Below are 18643 nucleotides of genomic sequence, written 5' to 3'. Positions count from 1 at the left end.
TATTTTCCTTCATAAGATTAGAATCTACCATTGTTTGTACATTTTAGGCGATTTGGTAAAAGATCTATTTGGAAAACTACTGGCTAAGATTAAAGTTTTGATGCTGTGGATTTAACTTATTTGTCTAATACCTCTGTGCCTGAGATTAAGAGTTGGTGTAATACCAGAAAAAGCAAGAACATCATACCTATGGGGTCTTTTGCCACCACCGGCCTTGATGGCAAGCTTGGTTCTCCAATTCCAACTTCATTTTCTGCCTTGACACGGAACTGATATTCATGTCCTGGGAGGAGATTCTGTACCTTCAAACGTCTCTCAGGGATCGCACTCTTGTTGACAGGGACCCATCGTGTTGAATGCTTTTCCTTTTTCTCCAAATAGTATCCTGTGATGGACTTTCCACCATCATATTCAGGTGGCGTCCAAACCACAGTCGTCTCTTCTTTGCTTACTTTAGTGACTTCTGGGGGGTCAGGGCGACCAGGTCTATCATATTTGGTTTTTGCAATGACTGATTTACTTTCTGTTGGAGGCCCTGTGCCTATTTTATTTTCTGCACGGACTCTGAAAATATATTCATTCCCTTCTATGAGACGTGTTACTGTAGTACCAGGTGTTAAGATAGTAGCAGAAAACGTAGACCAAACCATTCTCTTGCTCTCACATTTTTCTAAAATATAATTTTGGATTTCACAGCCACCATCATCCTCTGGTGGATCCCAGCGAAGAGAACACCTATCACTACACACATCAAAAATTTTCAGATTTCTTATAGGCCCAGGCTTATCTAAAACATTGACAGTGGCAAAGGCCACAAAACTGCCAGCTATATTAGTTGCTGTAATTACATATTTACCACCATCACTTCGCTTTGCTTTAGTAAGAGAAAATTTAGATGAATCACCACTGGTAGCAATCTTGACCCTTGGTGATCTTGTTAGGTCTGTCGCATCTTTGTCCTTCGTCCATGAAACTTCTGGAAATGGTTTGCCTCTAACACCTGCCTCAAGTCGAATGGTGTCCCCTGCTTTGACAGTTAGCACACCACTTAATTTCAGATCAAGTACTGGTTTCTGCAAGTCTTCCTTTACAACAACTTCCTCTGTCTTCACCCAGTCACTTTCCCCACCTTCATTCTTCGTTTGCACTCTGAACTCATAAATGTGGTTTTCAACACATTTGTCAACCATGTAGTGGGTTTCTTTAATGCTTCCTTTATGCACTCTTTCCCAGTCATCAGAGCCCTTCAGCTTCCTTTCAACATGATATGATAGATTTGGGCTACCGCCATCATAATCAGGCCGCCTCCATTTTAGGTAGACAAATGTCTTTCCTTTATCTGCAATATGAAGGTTTTCAGGCTCACCTGGTCTATCAATAGGGTTAATAGCCAGAATTGGAGTTTTTGTTTCAGTGGTTGGCCCAACACCTACTTTATTTTCTGCACAAACTCGGAAATAGTATTCATGGTTGGCTAAAAGGTTGGCCTTGATTAATCGCTTAGTGACATCTGAAGCAACAATTGACCAGCCTTTCTGGTTTGGTTTGCGATATTCCACTATGAAGTTTGTTATCTCTGAGCCACCGTTATCTAGAGGGTTTTCCCAAGAAATTGTACAGTTCTCTTTGGTTACGTTGCTGATCTTTAAATTCTGGCAAGGTCCAGGTCTGTCAAGGACATTAACGATAGCAGAACCTTGGGCATGTCCACTGCTGTTCTTAGCTGAGATGATATACTTGCCATGATCAGCTCTAACGGCTTCTTTAATTTGCAACTCAGCACGAGGTAGATCGTGAATTAGGTCAACCCGCTTTTCTCGGGCCAACGCTTTGCCTTCCTTGGACCAAGTTATGTCTGGTTGAGGTCTGCCTTTGACCCGAGCAAGAATGCGGATAGTTTGACCCACTCTAACGGTAATAACATCACGACAGGTAACATCAAGTTCTACTTCTGGAGGATGAAGGATGTCCTTTGCAATCACAGATTCTGCTAGTTCTCTTGGCTCTCCCTCTCCCACAATATTAGCTGCCTTTATACGGAATCTGTACTCATTTCCTTCAATTAGTCCAGGTACCCTAAAGGCACATTGCCTAATGAGTTCATCTTTATTAATCCTGCTCCACTGTGTTGCTCCAGCTTTCTGACATTCCACTACATAGCCCAGAATGGGGCTGCCACCATCACTGAGAGGCTTTGTCCACACCAGGTCAGCTGTTTCTCTGGTCTTGTCTTTCAGCTTAGGATTAATAGGTGGTCCAGGTGGTTTGATGGGCCGGCAAGCTTTTATTGGATCAGAACTTGGGGACGGATTGCTTAGTCCTGCAAGATTCTCAGCAAAAGCTCTAAACTCATATGTATTTCCCTCATAGAGTCCAGTCACTCTAAACTTCATGTCCACTAGAGGTGTTTTGTTGACCCTCATCCATTTGCCTGTTACTTCTCGACGTTCCACATAGTAACCAGTTATTGGACTGCCACCATCAGATTTTGGCAGAGTCCAAGACACTGTTGCAGCATTTTCAGTAATGTCAGTGACTACTGGTTTACCAGGGGGAGATGGAGGACTAAACTTATGTTTAGCAACAGTAGGTATGGAGTCAAGGGGAGGGCCAACACCAATCTTATTCTCTGCTTTCACTCGGAAGACATATTCACAGCCCTTCTGCAGATGTGGGACTTTCAGCTTTGTCTTACTGCTTCCTGAAGAGACAACACCCCATGTGTCTTTCTTTGTGTCTTTTTTCTCAACAATATAATTTATCACAGGGCTTCCTCCATCATCCTTAGGTGGCTGCCATGAGATAGTCATATGTTCAGGGGTAACTTCCAGAATATTAATAGGGCCTGTTGGTGGACCAGGAACATCAAGAACAGTAAGATGTACAGCCACTGTTTTGGTGCCAGCTGCATTGGAAACTGTGATCTGATGTTCCCCAGTGTCTCTCCTTAAGCAGTTCTTAATGGTGAGTACTGATGAGAAGTTGTCAGTTTCAACTGTATAGTGTTCATCTGTTTTAATCTCATTCCCATCGGTTGTCCACTTTGCAGTAGGAACAGGTACACCTCTTATAATGGCAGGGAATCTGACTGTAGTTCCAGCTTTTACCACAAGGCCTTCAATTAATTTCACATCCAGCTCCACAGATGGAGGCACTGGAAAGGAAACATGAGGAAATTAGATTTTGATTTTCACAATACGAATAATTTTAAAAAGAAAGAAAATAATTCCAATCTAAAAATTACCTAGTTTTTCTTGACATTCTATTGGGATAGTTGTGTCAGGAAGACCAAGACCCACAATGTTTTCAGCTTTTACACGGAATCTATAGGTCTTTCCTTGCTGTAGTCCGGTAACAACACACTCTAAGTTTGTCACAGTCTTGAACTTAATCCAGTCTTGGGTGCCCTCTTCTTGATATTCCACCAAATATCCAGTGATTGGAGAGCCACCATCACGATCTGGCTTATTCCAAACAAGGGAGACTTCAGTCTTGTCAACATCTACATGGTGTAGGTTCTTGGGTGGCCCTGGAGGATCTTTTAAGAAGAAGAAGTTATGATGAATAAACAATATTCTCAAAACAGTAAAACAGTACTTTTGTATCCAAAGAGAGCAACTTACGTAGGGGATCCAGAGCCTTGATGGGTTTAGGTGTTTCTACAAAAGGACCACGTCCATACTGGTTCTCAGCAGCTACTCGGAAGACATACTGATTGCCTTCAGTAAGATGTTTAGCAAAGTGGCTCTTTTTCTTTGATGTAGTTGAAAGAGGTGACCACTGGACACTGGCAACATCTCTCCTCTCAACCACATAATTCGTAATAACAGAACCACCATCATCCAGTGGTTCCTTCCAAGTAAGGTAACAAGAATCTTTCCTAACTTCACTGACTTCCAGATCTCTAGGTGGCCCAGGCTTATCTGAAAAGTGTTAAGTAATGCAGTTATATAAGTGATTTAATCCAGATAACTAAAAATGTATTTAGAGTTACTTTTATATGCTATTGCATTAAGTACATCACAAGTACTAAAATTCTTACCTAATACGAGTACTTTTACTGAGACAGTTTTTGAACCAGCTAGATTCTCCACTGTTAAGGAATACATTCCACCATCTTCGTGGGCAGCATTACAGATTTCAAGCTTGCTACCAACTGGAGTAACATCAATTCTTGCTTTAGTTGGAGCCTCTCTGTCTTCTTTTTTCCAAGTTACTTTTGGGAACGGCACTCCTTTGATGACGGCACTAAGTCTTAGAGTATCACCAACCCTTATGTGTTGTTCTCTTGCCATGTTGGCATCAAGAATCAACTCAGGGGGTTCTAGAATAAAGAGAACAGTACTTACAGATTTGTTTTGTTAATATATTTTACACTTAAGCATAGACAGTGAAACCTGTCTTCCTTGCAAAGGCAGCTGAGAACATTATACTCACCAAATCTGTCTTTTACTAGCACTGGCTCGGGAACATGAGCTGGATCTGATTCACGGGCTACGTTGACTGCTATTACTCTGAACTTATAGGATTGACCATCCTGAAGGCCAGTGACTTTATAGTTAGTTTCAGGACATGACTCAGGAGTGTGATTGGCTCTTTTCCATTCTTCATCTCCAACTTTCTGGTATTCAACAATATAACCCAGAATCTTGCTCCCACCATCATGACGTGGTGGCTGCCAGGTTAGATCAACTGAATTGTGTGTTGTACCTGTTGCTTCAGGATTAATAGGTGGACTTGGTTTCACTACATAATAAAAGAGAAAACCAAAAAGGAGTTAGAATATAGCTGAAAACAAAGTTGGATAAAATGAAAGCTGAAAGAATGCTTTAGTACTATACCAATTGGATCTTTAGCAAAGACTGGTTTGGATGGTGGGCTTGGGTCTCCAATTCCAATTTGGTTTTCTGCAGAAACCCGGAATTCATACTGACACCCTTCTAGAAGATCAGGAACCGTAAACTTAGTGTATGGATGGATAGGCTCTTTGGTAACTCTAGCCCATCGTTTAGACATAGTTTCCCTCTTTTCCAGGATGTAGTTTGTGATGGGCTTTCCTCCATCATTTGGCTTGTTCCAGGTGACTAATGCAGAGTCTTTGGTAACTTCTGTAACAATTGGCTGGTCAGGTGCATCAGGAACCCCTGTAACAAACATTAGCAAAATATGTTAGAAATTTAATTCTTCCCGTTAACAATATCAAACATTGAATCACTGAAAAGAAATATGATGCATACTGAAACGATCTTTGGTTTTCATTGAATCAGACACCAGAGGATCACTTATTCCATACAGATTTTCAGCATGTATCTGGAAAATATAATCTTTTCCTTCAAGCAGTTTAGAAACTTTGCATGTTGTTTTAGCACTTGCAGATGTCACAGGCATCCAAACGTCTTTGCCCACTTCCTTCTTCTCAATAATGTAATTAGTAATTTCACTGCCTCCGTCATCTAAAGGTGGCTTCCAAGAGATAACCATGTAATCTTTGGTCACCTCATCAAAAACAACTGGTCCTACCGGTGGTCCAGGACGGTCTGAGGAAAAAAAAAAAAAAATCACACCACAAAATGTTATTTCCACTTCTGCTTTGGAAAGAACAGAATGTCTCTAATTCTTGCTAAATAATACTTACCAACGACATTAACTTGACAGAAACCTTTCCTGGAGCCTGTACTGTTCTCCACAACCACACAGTATTTGCCAGAATCTGAACGCTTGGCCTTGAGCTTCTCTAGAGCAAGTGTTGTTGGCGAGGTCTTTATATGAGTGCAGTCATCTTCTAGCACATCAACTTCATCTTTGAACCAAGTAACCTTAGGCTTTGGTTTGCCTGAGTAACGGCCAGTGAGGGCAAAAGCTTCACCAACTCGAATCGTGAGTTTATCTCTGAAGTCGAGCTCAAGCGTTGGAGGAGCTGAAATGTATAAAGGAAAAGTCAGTTTGATGTCTTAAGGTAAACCTATAAGTGTACACGTTTTCAAAGTGTAAGCTGCATTTGACACATACCTAGCTCATCCTTGCAAGTGATTGGCTTGGTGCAAAATGATGGTTTGCCTTGTCCAACAATATTGACGGCACTGACACGGTACTCATAGGTATCGCCTTCTTTTAAGCCTTTCGCACTGTACTTCCTGCTAAGCAAGTTGTCATTTGTAACTTTGTGGAACTTCTCAGTTCCAATGAGACGGCTTTCTAGGACATAGTTGATAATTTCGGATCCGCCATCATACTTAGGGGGATTCCAAGTCAGAGTAACAGAATCTTTAGTAACTTCTTTGACTTCTAGGTCTTCAGGACGCTCTGGTACAGCTGCAAGTGTGGAATGACAGTGAGACGAATGTCATGTTAAGAATGTAATAGAAAATGTAGTAAATAATGCTTTTTGAGGATTGCGTTTAAACATTAAACTATTCGTTTTGATAAGTAACAAAAGAAATCTCAACATAAAATGAGTAGAGCTGAAAGGCACTCAATACAATCTAATTTCCAGATGAGGAAATAGAGGTTCATTGAGGCCAAATAATTCAGCAAAGTCCCCCAGAGTTGGTAGTTTTAATGGTTTTTAATTTATTTTAAAAAATGTTTTGGCCGCGCCACACAGCCTGTGGGATCTTAGTTCCCTGAGCAGGGATCGAACCCGCCTGCCACCCCACCACACTGGAAGCTCGGAGTCCTAACCACTGGACTGCCAGGGAAGTCCCCAGAGTTGGTAGTTTTAGAGTTAGGAAAATACTTCATGTTCACGCCATTAAGTTGGAAATTAAAAAAAGAATCCATGTAGTATTACATGGGAGGATTTGAAGAATCATATATATTCCCACAATCTCTTTCACAGTCACGTTCAAATACTACCAACATCAGAGACTACGTATTTACCTAATGAATGCTTGCCAAATGAATGAAATATTTGGCATTTGTGTACCTACTTTGTCACTATAGTCTTTTATTAAATGAGTGAAAAAGTGATTAAAGATGAAATTGTTTTAAATTGTACTTACTTATTGGATCTCTTATGACAAGCGCATCTGTTGTCTCAACAAACGGGCCCATGCCAATACTATTTTCAGCTGCAATTCGGAAGAAGTAGGCTTTTCCTTGAATGAGACCCTGGACGGTGGCATTTTGTCGGGTAGCTGTGTATGTCACTGGGGTCCATGCTCTGCGGTCATCTTCCCGCTTTTCAATGACATAATTGGTGACTGGAGAGCCTCCATCATCTTCTGGAGAAAACCATGTCAGTTTGCAGGAGTCGTTGGTTAGGTTGTGAGACAGGAATGGTATTCCAACAGGACCTGGCACATCTGGAAATAAGAGGAAAAGGTTTTCAGTTGTTTGACGTCAATGGACTACTGGGCTCAATATTTGTTACCCTCTGTTTTTAAAAGGGAGACAAAAATGTTACGAAAAGAGTGAGGTTTTGTGTTTATTAATTGATTTGGTTTTTTTCTTTCCTTGTGTCTATATTCAACCATATTTTAAAATGAAGTAGGTTTGCAGTAGTTACTGGTTGCCCCTGCTTTAGTAGAAACTGAAGGAACGGTTTTATACATATACGTATATATACACACACACACACACACACACACACACACACACACACACACACTTTTTTTTTTGGTAATTTGTGAGTCAGATAAGAGGGCAATGTTGGGAGGAAAATGCACAGAGGGAGACAGGAGAGGGGTGAAGAGTGGCATGACTACTTTTTGTGTCCAGTTTACTCTCCAGAGGGGAAAGGGGGAGAGAATTTTTTTCTGGGTGACCAGTGAATCTGAGCAGCACAGGAGACCCCAAATCTCAGGATGACCTTTGAGAGGTTTGGAATTTAACCTGGAAGTACACCAGTTCTTAAAGTAATAGCCATTGGACAGAAGACTGTTTAGGAGTTTGAAACAACCTAGAAGCTTGAAGGACCATTGCTCAATGAGATCTTTTTCCGCGTGCCATTTTCACTAATGAAAGCAAAACATGTTTTCATAATATTATGTTCAATAGAGAACTGGTTATTTTCACATAAAAACTGTGTGCTTGGAGTATGGTTGTGCCTAGAGATGTGTTGAGAGAGAGATCTGAGTGGGAGGGCTTCACTTTCTGAGCAAATCACTGGAGTAGAGCAGCCAGTGAGAGGCATGAACAAGCCTCGTAGAGTTCAACTCGATATTCAGTGACAAGAAATGCAATATTGATAACCAAATATGATGCTTCTCTTCAATTAGAATACTGACACCTTCAAAGGGACTTTTGTCTTATTATGATAACTGACAGGTCCTATGATGTGAAAATGGTCAACCTTAGCAAATTGTTAAACATTCATGGACATTTGCAGGAAAGCTGCTTTTATGAAAACTATATGATAACAAAGTAAATGCTTATGGTGGCACATTATATAAAAAGGCAGCACATAAGACTTTATATAGGGGTACAGCCATATAAAATATGGATAGGATAAAAAAAGGAGGAAATTTTAAAAAATGCTAATAGTGGTCAATGGGATTGTGGGTGATTTTTCTTATTTTCCAAAATATTTGTAACATAGTTTTTTAAAAAACTAATATAGCTTTATTGTAGATGAAATAAAGTGTTATTTTTTAAAGACGCATGGACGAATTGAAAGTTGTTACCTAATACATCAACGATAATTGTCTTCTTTCTTTCGCCCCCTGCATTTTTGGCAAGGAGAGCGTAGACGCCTTGGTGGCTCCTCTGGCAATTCTTGATGACCATGGATGAGCTAATGGCTGTGGTCTCAATGGTGGCCTCTTGAGGTAAAGCTTTTTCATTCATACTCCAGGTAACGGTTGGAGGAGGCTTGCCAGATACATAGGCGATGATCCGAATCACCCCTCCAGCATGGACCACAATTCTGTCTCTGACGCTGGCATCTAACTGAAGGTCAGGTAATACTGGAAAACAATTGAAAATAACAAATGTGCTTTTCATTTCCAATCCAAAATGCAAATATTGATAAAATAATAGAAATATTAGTAAGTACCAATCCTGTCCTTCATTTCAATGGCATCTGTGACTTCTCCAGGTTCTCCGATGCCGGCAATGTTGACTGCTCTAACTCTAAATTTGTAGAATGCTCCTTCTTTTAATCCTGTCACAACAAGTTTTGTTCCTCTCACTTCTTTTTCTTTAGCCTAGGGAAAAATCACAAGCATTTTATAATTAGAATACAGTAGTCCTTTCTTATCCGTGGTTTTGTTTTCTGTGTTCATTTACTTGAAGTCAACGGAAACCTAAAAGTATTAAATGGAAAACAATTCCACAAATAAACAATTCATCAGTTTTAAATTGCGTTCCATTCTGAGTAACGTAATGAAATCTTGGGCCATCCTGCTCCATCCCTGCCCGGGAAGTGAACTAGCCCTTTGTCCATCATATTCACGCTGTATATGCTACCTGCCCATTAATAAAGAAAAAACATAGTATATAGAGAGAGAGCTCGGTACTATCCGTGGTTTCAGGCATCCACTGGGGTCTTGGAATATATCCCTTGGGAATCGCGGTGGGGGGACTACTGTAGTTTTTTGTTTTAATAGCTTTCCAAAACATAGCAACAGCATATTTACTCTCTTTGGGAAAATTGTTGCCAATTTAGGTTCTAGGGATCAGATATTACAGGTAAATACTGAATGGAAGGAATTATGTTTGAAAATATTGTCAAGTGATTGAAAAAAAACTGTACTTTTTACTTGTTCCATCTTTTTATATATATATATCTATGTACATTTTATTATATAATTTGATAAAATAGGTTCTGTTTTTGAATTTTATTTTATTACACAGCAGGTTCTCATTAGTTATCTGTTTTATACATGTTAGTGTATACATGTCAATCCCAATCTCCCAGTTCATCCCACCACCCCCACCCCACCCCCGGCCACTTGCTTTCCTCCCTCGGTGTCCATTCGTTTGTTTTCTACATCTGTGTCTCTATTTCTACCTTGCAAACTGGTTCATCTGTACCATTTTTCTAGATTCCACATATATGCATCACTTATTCCATCTTTTCAGGCTTTATAGCCAAAAGATAAGTTAACAATAACATGACTTAACTTTTGATTAGGTTTTTTGACCTAAGAGATGTTTGGATTATCAGTTAAATTATATGTTATTTTTCTGATTTCTTAATAAAAAAATACAGATAGGAGTTAATGGGATTGAGAATAACTACTAAGTGTTCAGTTTATTCATAGTACATTTCCATAATGCCAAGTGTTAGCTACCTTTTCCCATTCTTCTTTTCCTTCTTCTTTATATTCAACGATGTATCCCGTTATTTTGGATCCACCATCTTTTAGTGGGGGAGACCACTCCAAATCCACAGATGATTTAGTCCAGTCTGTGACTTTGGGAAATGGAGGTCCAGGAGGGGCTGGAAAGAACCAGTATGCGTTAGTATTCTTGACTTTTCCATGGCACTTTTGGTGGGGGGGGGGGAAGAATGGTTTTAAGGCTTACCAGTGGGATCTCTAGCAGTCACTGGGTCTGATGGCAGACTTGCTGGACCCACACCAGCAGCATTGATTGCGTATACCCGGAATTGATAATCAGAACCTTCAATAAGACCAGTCACCTTATAAGAAACACCCAAAGTCATGGCTTTGATAGGATCTCGGTTAACTCTCTTCCATCTCTTTGAAGTGGTGTCTTTCATTTCTAGCCAGTATCCTGTAACAGGAGAGCCTCCATCGTATTCTGGCTCTTCCCAGTTGACAGTCATGTAGTTTCGAGTCACACTGCTAACTGTTGGTTTATCTGGTGCTCCAGGGACAGCTGTGACAAAAATCACAGTGATTTATAAGAAATTTTGAAAAACACAAATAAGAATGACTTTGAATGTGAAACATGTCCTACTTACAGAAGAGGTTTCTTGCTGTTTCTGGTTCACTGTCAAGAGGTTCCCCAATGCCATATTTATTCTGGGCCATGATTCGGAATACATATTCATGGTCTTCTAGCAATTTTGGAATTGTGTATGTGCACTCTTTAGGTTCGCTGGAGACACGCACCCATGTCTTCCTGTTAGCTTCTCTTTTCTCAATTACGTAGTTTGTAATCTTAGACCCACCATCATCTTTAGGTGGAAGCCAAGATAGTGTCATTTGATCTGCTGAAATAGATTCGAACTTTATTGGTCCCACTGGAGGGCCAGGGCGACCTAAAATGATTTAAAAAAAGAAAACTTTATTAGGAGAATGATCTTAAAGACAGATATTACATTTATGGACAGAAAATCATGTAGTTTTAATAAAACCATGTAATCTTTACCAAGGACATTCAGCCTCATTTCCTTTGATGCTGTTCCCAGATTATTCACAGCTGTGATGGTGTATAAGCCAGTGTCACTCCTGCGAGACTGTGGAATCACTAGAGTGCAGGTATCATCCACCACCAGTTTGTTGACATGGGTGTCGTAGACAACAGGTTCTTTGTTATCAGGCTTCCTTGGAGGAGCTTTAAACCAGATTAGTGTCGGGAATGGCACACCTTTAATTTTGGCCACGATGCTAACATCAGTTCCTTCTTCAACCTCCATGAATTCTTTTAGCTCAATTGAAGGTGGGCCTAGATTTTTTTTTTTTTAAAAAAAGTTGTCATTAGGAACATAAAAAAAACACTAAAGGATCGAAAGTAGAATTCACAGTGATGATAAAGTTATTCGATCTACTATAAGCAGGCTTTATAGCCCTACCTGACATAAAGAACAGATCTGTCTTCAGTTAATTTATACCAGTTTAGGGAACAGGCATATGTGGTCATCATCCTTTATTGATCTACATGTGGCTATGTATCACCTACTGTCTCTCTCTTACCTGGCGTCATTATGATTGTAGGTATTGAAAAAGGGCAGAGAGAAGTGAAACTATAGTATCTTAGACTTGGGAGTTCTTTCATGATATTCCCTAATATTTATGCAGAGTTAATGAGGGGACCTACTTTGTTCGTTCTGAGATGAATTCCCCTTTTAAGAAATATAACTAACTGCTAATAGAGGCAAAGCAATTTTCCATTTTTCATGAATTTAGTATAAGAATATGCACAGGGAGTAGTGACTACAGCTTTCCTATATTTAGAAGAGAGAACTAACAAATACACAGCAGTAATGATGGTAACAATAATGAGAGGAAGAATTATTACCATATTTGTGTGGATATTTTATCTGTTAAAGTAGATATATCTTTTTCTCAAATAGAGAAAGTCATGTAGTTTTAATAAAACCACATAACCTTTGCCAAGGACATTCAGTCTCATTTCCTTTGATGCTGTTCCCAGATTACTCATGGCTGTGATGGTATATAAGTTTCTACTTAAGAAAAAGAAACTTGATTGTGAAGAGAAATGGGTCTCAGCAGTTGCTAAGCAAATAATTGGTTACTTTCTGCCCTTTTTGAGGAGCATGCAGAGGAACTGTTTTAACTTCTGGTAAGTAAAACAGCCTGCCATGGAGAAAAATTAGAGTAAGGAAATTCCAAACAGTATCTCCTTTCAGTAAGGGAAAGGTAATATGTATGGAAATATGATAATTCTGTGCAAGTTGAGGGCATGAGTGATTGGGTAATGGGCCCACGTCCAGACTGAACCCATGGTAGCTTCTGACGTACAGAGACATCTCTTTATTTTGGACTGTTCTTGAGTATCTAGGAAGGTATTCACGAAGAGGACATTCTCTGATAGATAACGCATTGGTACTTACATGTCTGGTCTTTGACAGTCACGGGGCCAACAGTGGCTGAAGGTTTGCTGACTCCTGCGGCATTGACAGCTTTGACTCTGAATTCATATTCCCCACCCTCTACCAGGTCTTCCACCGTAAACTCCAGTTCTTCCACATCACGCTTATTGCACTGTTTCCATGCTTCTTTCTTTGTCCCAGTAGGATCCCACGCAAGGCACTCAACAATATAGTGGGTGACCGGGGAGCCCCCATCATTCTTTGGGGGTTTCCATGACAGGTGTACTGTGTTCTTTGTTATGAGGCCAATCTTGAGTTTAATAGGGGGATCAGGAGGATCTTTAAAAATAGTTAAAGAAAGTATTAATCATTATTTATAACAATATATTTCAAGTTTAGGAAGCTACTTTAATCTTAGACTTAAAAACTTACATATTGGATCTCTGGCAGTGGTCCTCTGAATGGTTTCCACGGGAGCACCAATACCAAAACGGTTTTGTGCCCGCACGCGGAAGAAGTATTGCTGTTCAGAGATGAGGTCAGGAACTACAAATGAAGTGCTTCCACAGTTTGGATTGACTTTAGTCCAAGCTTTTCCGTCAATAGTCCTCTTCTCGATAACATAGCCTTTGATCCTGTCTCCTCCATCGTCATCCGGCATCTTCCATGTAAGCCTGCAACTACCCCTTGTGATGTCACTGACTTTCAGATCTTTGGGTGGCCCTGGTACATCTGTTGGATGCAAATCACAATATAAACAGTGGTGCCTTGTTTAAAATAATTTGTTCTTATTCCATAATAACTTTTAAAGTCTTTCTTACCCATGACTTTAACTCTGCAATTGGCAGTCTTTTGTCCTGCTTTGTTCTTGGCTGTGATGCTGTATTTGCCTGAATGGGATCGTTTACATTCCGGAATAATAATTACGGATGAGTTTTCAGCAGTCTCCAGCTGTACAAAGAAAATAGCAGTCATACACTGAATGAAATCATAGTAGTATTGAAGTCAATCCGATTCTGAATCATCTCAGTTTTTTGGTTTTTTTACCTGTGCATCTTCAGGTACGTCATGAACCCCATCCTATTAGAAAAGAAGATAGTCAGTTATAGTGTAAATATTCCTTAGAGTGAGTCAATGGGAGATGCAGAGAATTATAATTTTCTTACCTTCATTGCCTTCTTTGCCTTTCCATCAAATTCCCAAGATGATTTTGGTGTTGGGCGTCCCTTGATGACAGCAGGAATCCTAATCTGTGTGCCAGCTTGACATACCAGACAGTCTTGTGCTCCAATGTCAATGAAAATTTCTGGTACCTCTGTAATACCATGGATAATATAACAGGATTTAGCTCACCTTTTTCAAAAACGTAACCGACATGTCTTCAACAAATGAATCAGTTTCATAATAAGATCAAAAGATGAATACATAAATGGATTAAGGACTAGTACCTTGAATATCAGTGGCAGGGATCTCTCCAGTTGTATCACTTGGTTCAGATTCACCAGCTTCATTGACAGCTTTCACTCGGAATCTGTACTTCCTGAGCTCTTTCAAATTCGGCACCACACATTCACAGGTAGTTAGAAGTTTGTCTGGTTCGTTTACGCTTTTCCAGTCAGTAGTACCTTCTTCTTGCATTTCTACAATGTATCCTTTGATCGGACTGCCACCATCTTTGGCTGGAGGTTTCCATGCTAGTGAGATGCTTGACTTTGTTTTATCTTTGACCTCTGGGCGAGAAGGTGGCCCAGGTGGATCTAATAAAAAAATAAATTAAAAAAAGTCAGATTTTGAAGCTGGTGGGATGATAGATTTATATACTATAAGAATGTTTTACCATACCTGATCATATCTTATTTTTAATCTATTAAAATAGGAATGCCAAAGGAATAAATTACCTTCTAGAGAAGAGAAATATAAGAAAATCTATTTTCATTTAGCATTAATGCTAAAACAAAGAAAGCAAACAACTAACTGGGAGTAGAAAGATTACTGACTAGCTCTAGATAGAGAAATACTCTATTTACACACAATCGGTGAAAAGCTATTTTACTTTTGAGGTCCCTTTGAAGAGATTCTGCAGTATTCTCTACTAAAAGCTTATTTTAATTTAACCTACCATAAAATTAAAATTAAAAAATGATTTCATCATTAGCTGGTAAACCTTTGAACACAAACTAATCTTAAGCCCTTTACTGTAGCCATTGACCCTGTCCCTAATCGGGTGACAATCCATCACATTTCTGACAGTGCTTTACGATTATGGAAATTCTTTTACTCCATTCATCTTTTTAACCATAGCTCTTTCCTCTCCAGTGCCTAGGACAGCTCTTTGCACGTAGCATATGTTTACTACCAGCTTGCAGGATGAATGACTAATTCATTTTTTATATATGCTCTGTATAGAACTTAGATTATTTTAAGTCTTTTGAACAAATAGCTGAATTTTTTTTCCCATAGAAAATCCATTTATATAGCAAATGAAATTAATCATTAAGGCCATGGTATTTTAATTTTTGAACCGATCTGCTCATAGATCTTTCAGAATTGTTTTTTTCTTTTATTTGACCTCACAGACGGTGCTTGAAGATCTTATATCTTTATTCAATATATACTATTGAAAATTTAACAACTTTTGCTTTTGTTGAACTCCTACTGGAGGGTCTGACTGTTTAGTGAGGGAGGTAATTTCCACAGTAGCTAATTAATGAGAGAGAGGTTTATTTAAGGTATGGGAGCAGAGAGGAGCTTATAGTCCAGGGTCTTTATTATTGTGATTCCTCATACAATACTAGATTTAATCTAAGTGTTTAAACACTGTATGAGTTTTTGTATGTATGTGTATGCATATACATGTATATGTACGTATTAGATATGTGTGCATAGTGTGTGTATATATGTATACACACATACATATATACTTCTGATAGTCTATGTAAGTATGAAACTTTTTATTTTAATAAGTGAAATAATTTGGCATAGAAATATACAAGAAATTTAAGAGCAGAGCTATCCATTTAGTGGCTTTGCCCTTGATAACTTCCAGAAATGGAAGCATACTTACACATGGGATCTCCTGCAACAGCTAGGTCTGATGGTTCACTGGGAGAGCCAACTCCTGCAGCATTTATTGCCATCGCTCTGAACTGATATTTAACACCTTCAATCAAACGGGGAACATTAAATTCCACGCCTTTCAATCCCACTTTGGTTATCGGTGCTCGGCTAACACGTGACCAGTAGGCACCTCCCTCTTCTCTCTTCTCCAGCCAGTAGCCAGTAATTGGAGAGCCGCCGTTGTCCAGAGGAGGAGTCCAGCTCACTAGCATCGACCCTTTGGTGCGCTCCAAAACTGTTGGCTTTCCCGGAGGTCCAGGAGTGCGATAAGGATCTTGAATGACCACTTTATCTGATTTGCATTCATCGCTGGTTCCATATTTATTCACTGCCCTAACTCGGAACTCATACTGACCATTGGGGATAAGTTTCCAGATCTAGAAATCAGATGAACAATAATTTCTTAAAAACAATATACTTACATTGATTTTCACTTGTTTTAAAATTCCAGTTATTTTGGTAGGGAAGACTGTAAAAAGAAATACTTCTATAAACTCAGTTATCTGAGTTTCTCCACTCAAACATGGAGAAAGTCTTTTAAAATGAGAATGTGTAAATTTATTGCACCTAATAGTGGCTCTCTCAAGTAAAAGAGGATCTGTATATCAAAGTATTTACTAAGTGGCTTTATGTGCAAGATGCTAAAAACTATACTTAAGCTTTTTGTGTGTGGTTTTGAGTTCAATCATTAAATTCCAAGGTCATGCTAGAATGATGTTAATTCAGAGTTATGTCCTTTAAGTGTGCATAAGAAAATACTTAGAAGAGTTTACCCCATATCTCCTCTCTACAGCAGTGTTGGTGACTTCTTCCCATTCAGCTTTCTTCCTGCTTGCATCGCGTTTGTCAATGACATAATGGGTGATTTCACCCCCACCATTGTCTAGAGGGGCATCCCACGTTAAGTGGCAAGATTCAGCTTTAATGTCAACAACAGCAAGATTTCTTGGTGGGGATGGACGATCTGAAAAGGAACCAAAGGAGGAGATTGAGAAGCAAATTCTTAAACAGACACTGGATTTCTTTTTTTTTTTTTAGAAAGCGTGTCACTTACCGTATACTTCAACATGGACATTTCGGAACACTGAGCCAAGGCGATTAGAAGCAGTCACCGTGTAAGTGCCTTTGTCCTCCCGGGTTGCTCTGGGAATGCTAAGCTCAGTCTTTGCCTCACTTCGGGATACTTCTTCCTTGGTTATCTTAAGTGCATCGGTGGGTTTTTCAATCACAGTTTCATTCTTGGACCACTCAATTTTAGGCATTGGAAGGCCTGTCACATCTGCAGGGATGTTAACAGGCTCTCCCGCCTTAACTTTGATGGTGTCTCCTCGAACAGACAGGCGCAACTTAATAGTTGGAGGCACTGCAAAGAGAAGGGAAAGGGGAAAAAAAATAGCAAAGTCATAAGGATGTTTGCTCAACCTATGAGATAAAGTGCATTAAAATGATTATTATGTTCAGATTCAACACCTTCATCATCTTGTATGACCACATTAAGAGGCAGGGATGGTTCGCTTTCACCAATTTCGTTGACGGCCTTGACACGGAACTCATACATTTGGTGTTCATCAAGATCTTCAACCAGAAGAGATGTGGTTGGGCAGAGTCGCTTGTTAACTCTTTCAAAGTCAGGTTTGTCATGACGCCGTTTTTCAATGATATAGCCTTGGATGGGGCAGCCACCATTACTGCGGGGCTCTTTCCAGTCAAGGTTGATAGTGGACTTGGTCCTTTCCGTATATGTAAGCCTCTCGGGAGACGTTGGAGGACCTTTAACCAGAGGCAGGTTGAAATGACAAGAATGAAATAAGTATTCATGTAAGAAATCACATTTCAATTCGGATTAATTACGTGAAAAATAGGTTTCTGTTCGGCATACTGTTGCATCTGTCTTTAAAATCCTCAGAATATCTCAGTTAACAGAATTATAGGCGTTCATATAGTCAGAATTTTTCTTAGTAAACTCTATAGTCAAGATTATTGATTAAAAATTGAGGTGCATGTATGCTTTTTTATATTTAGCATTTTAGATATTTTACCTCTGTCAGTGGGAAAGCTTCTAATTTTAATGACCTAGGAGGGCTGTCTGTGAAGTTTTGCTTTGAGTGACCAGCTGAGAGCAAGTGTTCCTTTCTTATTAACAGAAAATGGATATGTCTACTGAACACACTTTGGACCATGTTGCCTCAAGTGTGGGTTTAACAGGGGGTGGAAAGAGAATTTATGTAATGCTGCTGTAGTTTTGTGTCCTGAAGGACAAGATAGAAAGAATAAGCTTTGCATGGTGAAACTAGACCCAATCCACTCTTGACTGTTATCGCAACCAGAAGCAGAGCTTAGTGGTAGAAGTCCAACTCTGTTCTGTTCTTTCTGGCACAACCTGAGCTGTAGTAGACATTTTGAGATGAGCTGTTACAGTGAGGAGGTAATTTTGTTCCTGTTTGTTTTTGGGTGGTGGTGGTGGTGGTGGTGGTGGTGGTGGAGGAGGAATAACTCCTCTGTCTCTTGGGGAATGGGGCATCCTCAAAGACTTGGCTTTCTAGGATGGGATGTCAGCATGCGTTACCAAGTGTGTGCAATATTAGGGCTTCCTATTTGTTTATACTGGTCAAGGAGATCTCCTTTGGTTGGGTTTCCATTCTTTGGTGGCTCTTTCTGGTTTTGGTGCCCCCTCATCCTTCCAGTCTGGGGACTACTTGAGGGGCTAAAGGAAGACTAAAGCATTTACGCTAAGGCAGTTTTCTGTCCTGTAATCTTTCAAAAACAATGAACTCTCTTTGACTACTGGACTATTAAATTAATTATGCCAGTGTATTTTCTTACTAAGATGTAATATTTCTA

General features: G+C 39.6%; 1 protein-coding gene across 1 annotated transcript in view; it reads right to left on the bottom strand.

Moving 5' to 3' along the window:
* The window catches only part of TTN (titin), a 277521-nt gene that overhangs the window by 61747 nt on the left and 197131 nt on the right, over positions 1-18643 (bottom strand). The window contains exons 229-254 of the mRNA XM_029224548.1: positions 17273-17572; positions 16857-17165; positions 16576-16766; positions 15750-16179; positions 14134-14442; positions 13852-14000; positions 13733-13765; positions 13507-13636; positions 13118-13417; positions 12707-13024; positions 11281-11577; positions 10871-11170; positions 10471-10785; positions 10236-10384; positions 8996-9146; positions 8625-8906; positions 7002-7304; positions 6010-6312; positions 5636-5917; positions 5238-5537; positions 4842-5144; positions 4438-4746; positions 4043-4324; positions 3624-3923; positions 3245-3538; positions 188-3154 (exon numbers count right to left, since the gene is read on the bottom strand). Of these exons, the coding sequence (XP_029080381.1) occupies positions 188-3154; positions 3245-3538; positions 3624-3923; positions 4043-4324; positions 4438-4746; positions 4842-5144; positions 5238-5537; positions 5636-5917; positions 6010-6312; positions 7002-7304; positions 8625-8906; positions 8996-9146; positions 10236-10384; positions 10471-10785; positions 10871-11170; positions 11281-11577; positions 12707-13024; positions 13118-13417; positions 13507-13636; positions 13733-13765; positions 13852-14000; positions 14134-14442; positions 15750-16179; positions 16576-16766; positions 16857-17165; positions 17273-17572 (9606 nt within the window). The remainder of the gene's footprint in view (positions 1-187; positions 3155-3244; positions 3539-3623; positions 3924-4042; positions 4325-4437; positions 4747-4841; positions 5145-5237; positions 5538-5635; positions 5918-6009; positions 6313-7001; positions 7305-8624; positions 8907-8995; positions 9147-10235; positions 10385-10470; positions 10786-10870; positions 11171-11280; positions 11578-12706; positions 13025-13117; positions 13418-13506; positions 13637-13732; positions 13766-13851; positions 14001-14133; positions 14443-15749; positions 16180-16575; positions 16767-16856; positions 17166-17272; positions 17573-18643) is intronic.

Source organism: Monodon monoceros, unplaced genomic scaffold, assembly GCF_005190385.1.
Source record: "Monodon monoceros isolate NGI ecotype Baffin Bay Population unplaced genomic scaffold, NGI_Narwhal_1 Super_Scaffold_16, whole genome shotgun sequence".
NCBI lineage: Eukaryota > Metazoa > Chordata > Mammalia > Artiodactyla > Monodontidae > Monodon > Monodon monoceros.
The sequence above is the reverse complement of the archived record's forward strand: the minus strand, read 5'-3'. Positions and strand labels throughout refer to the sequence as shown.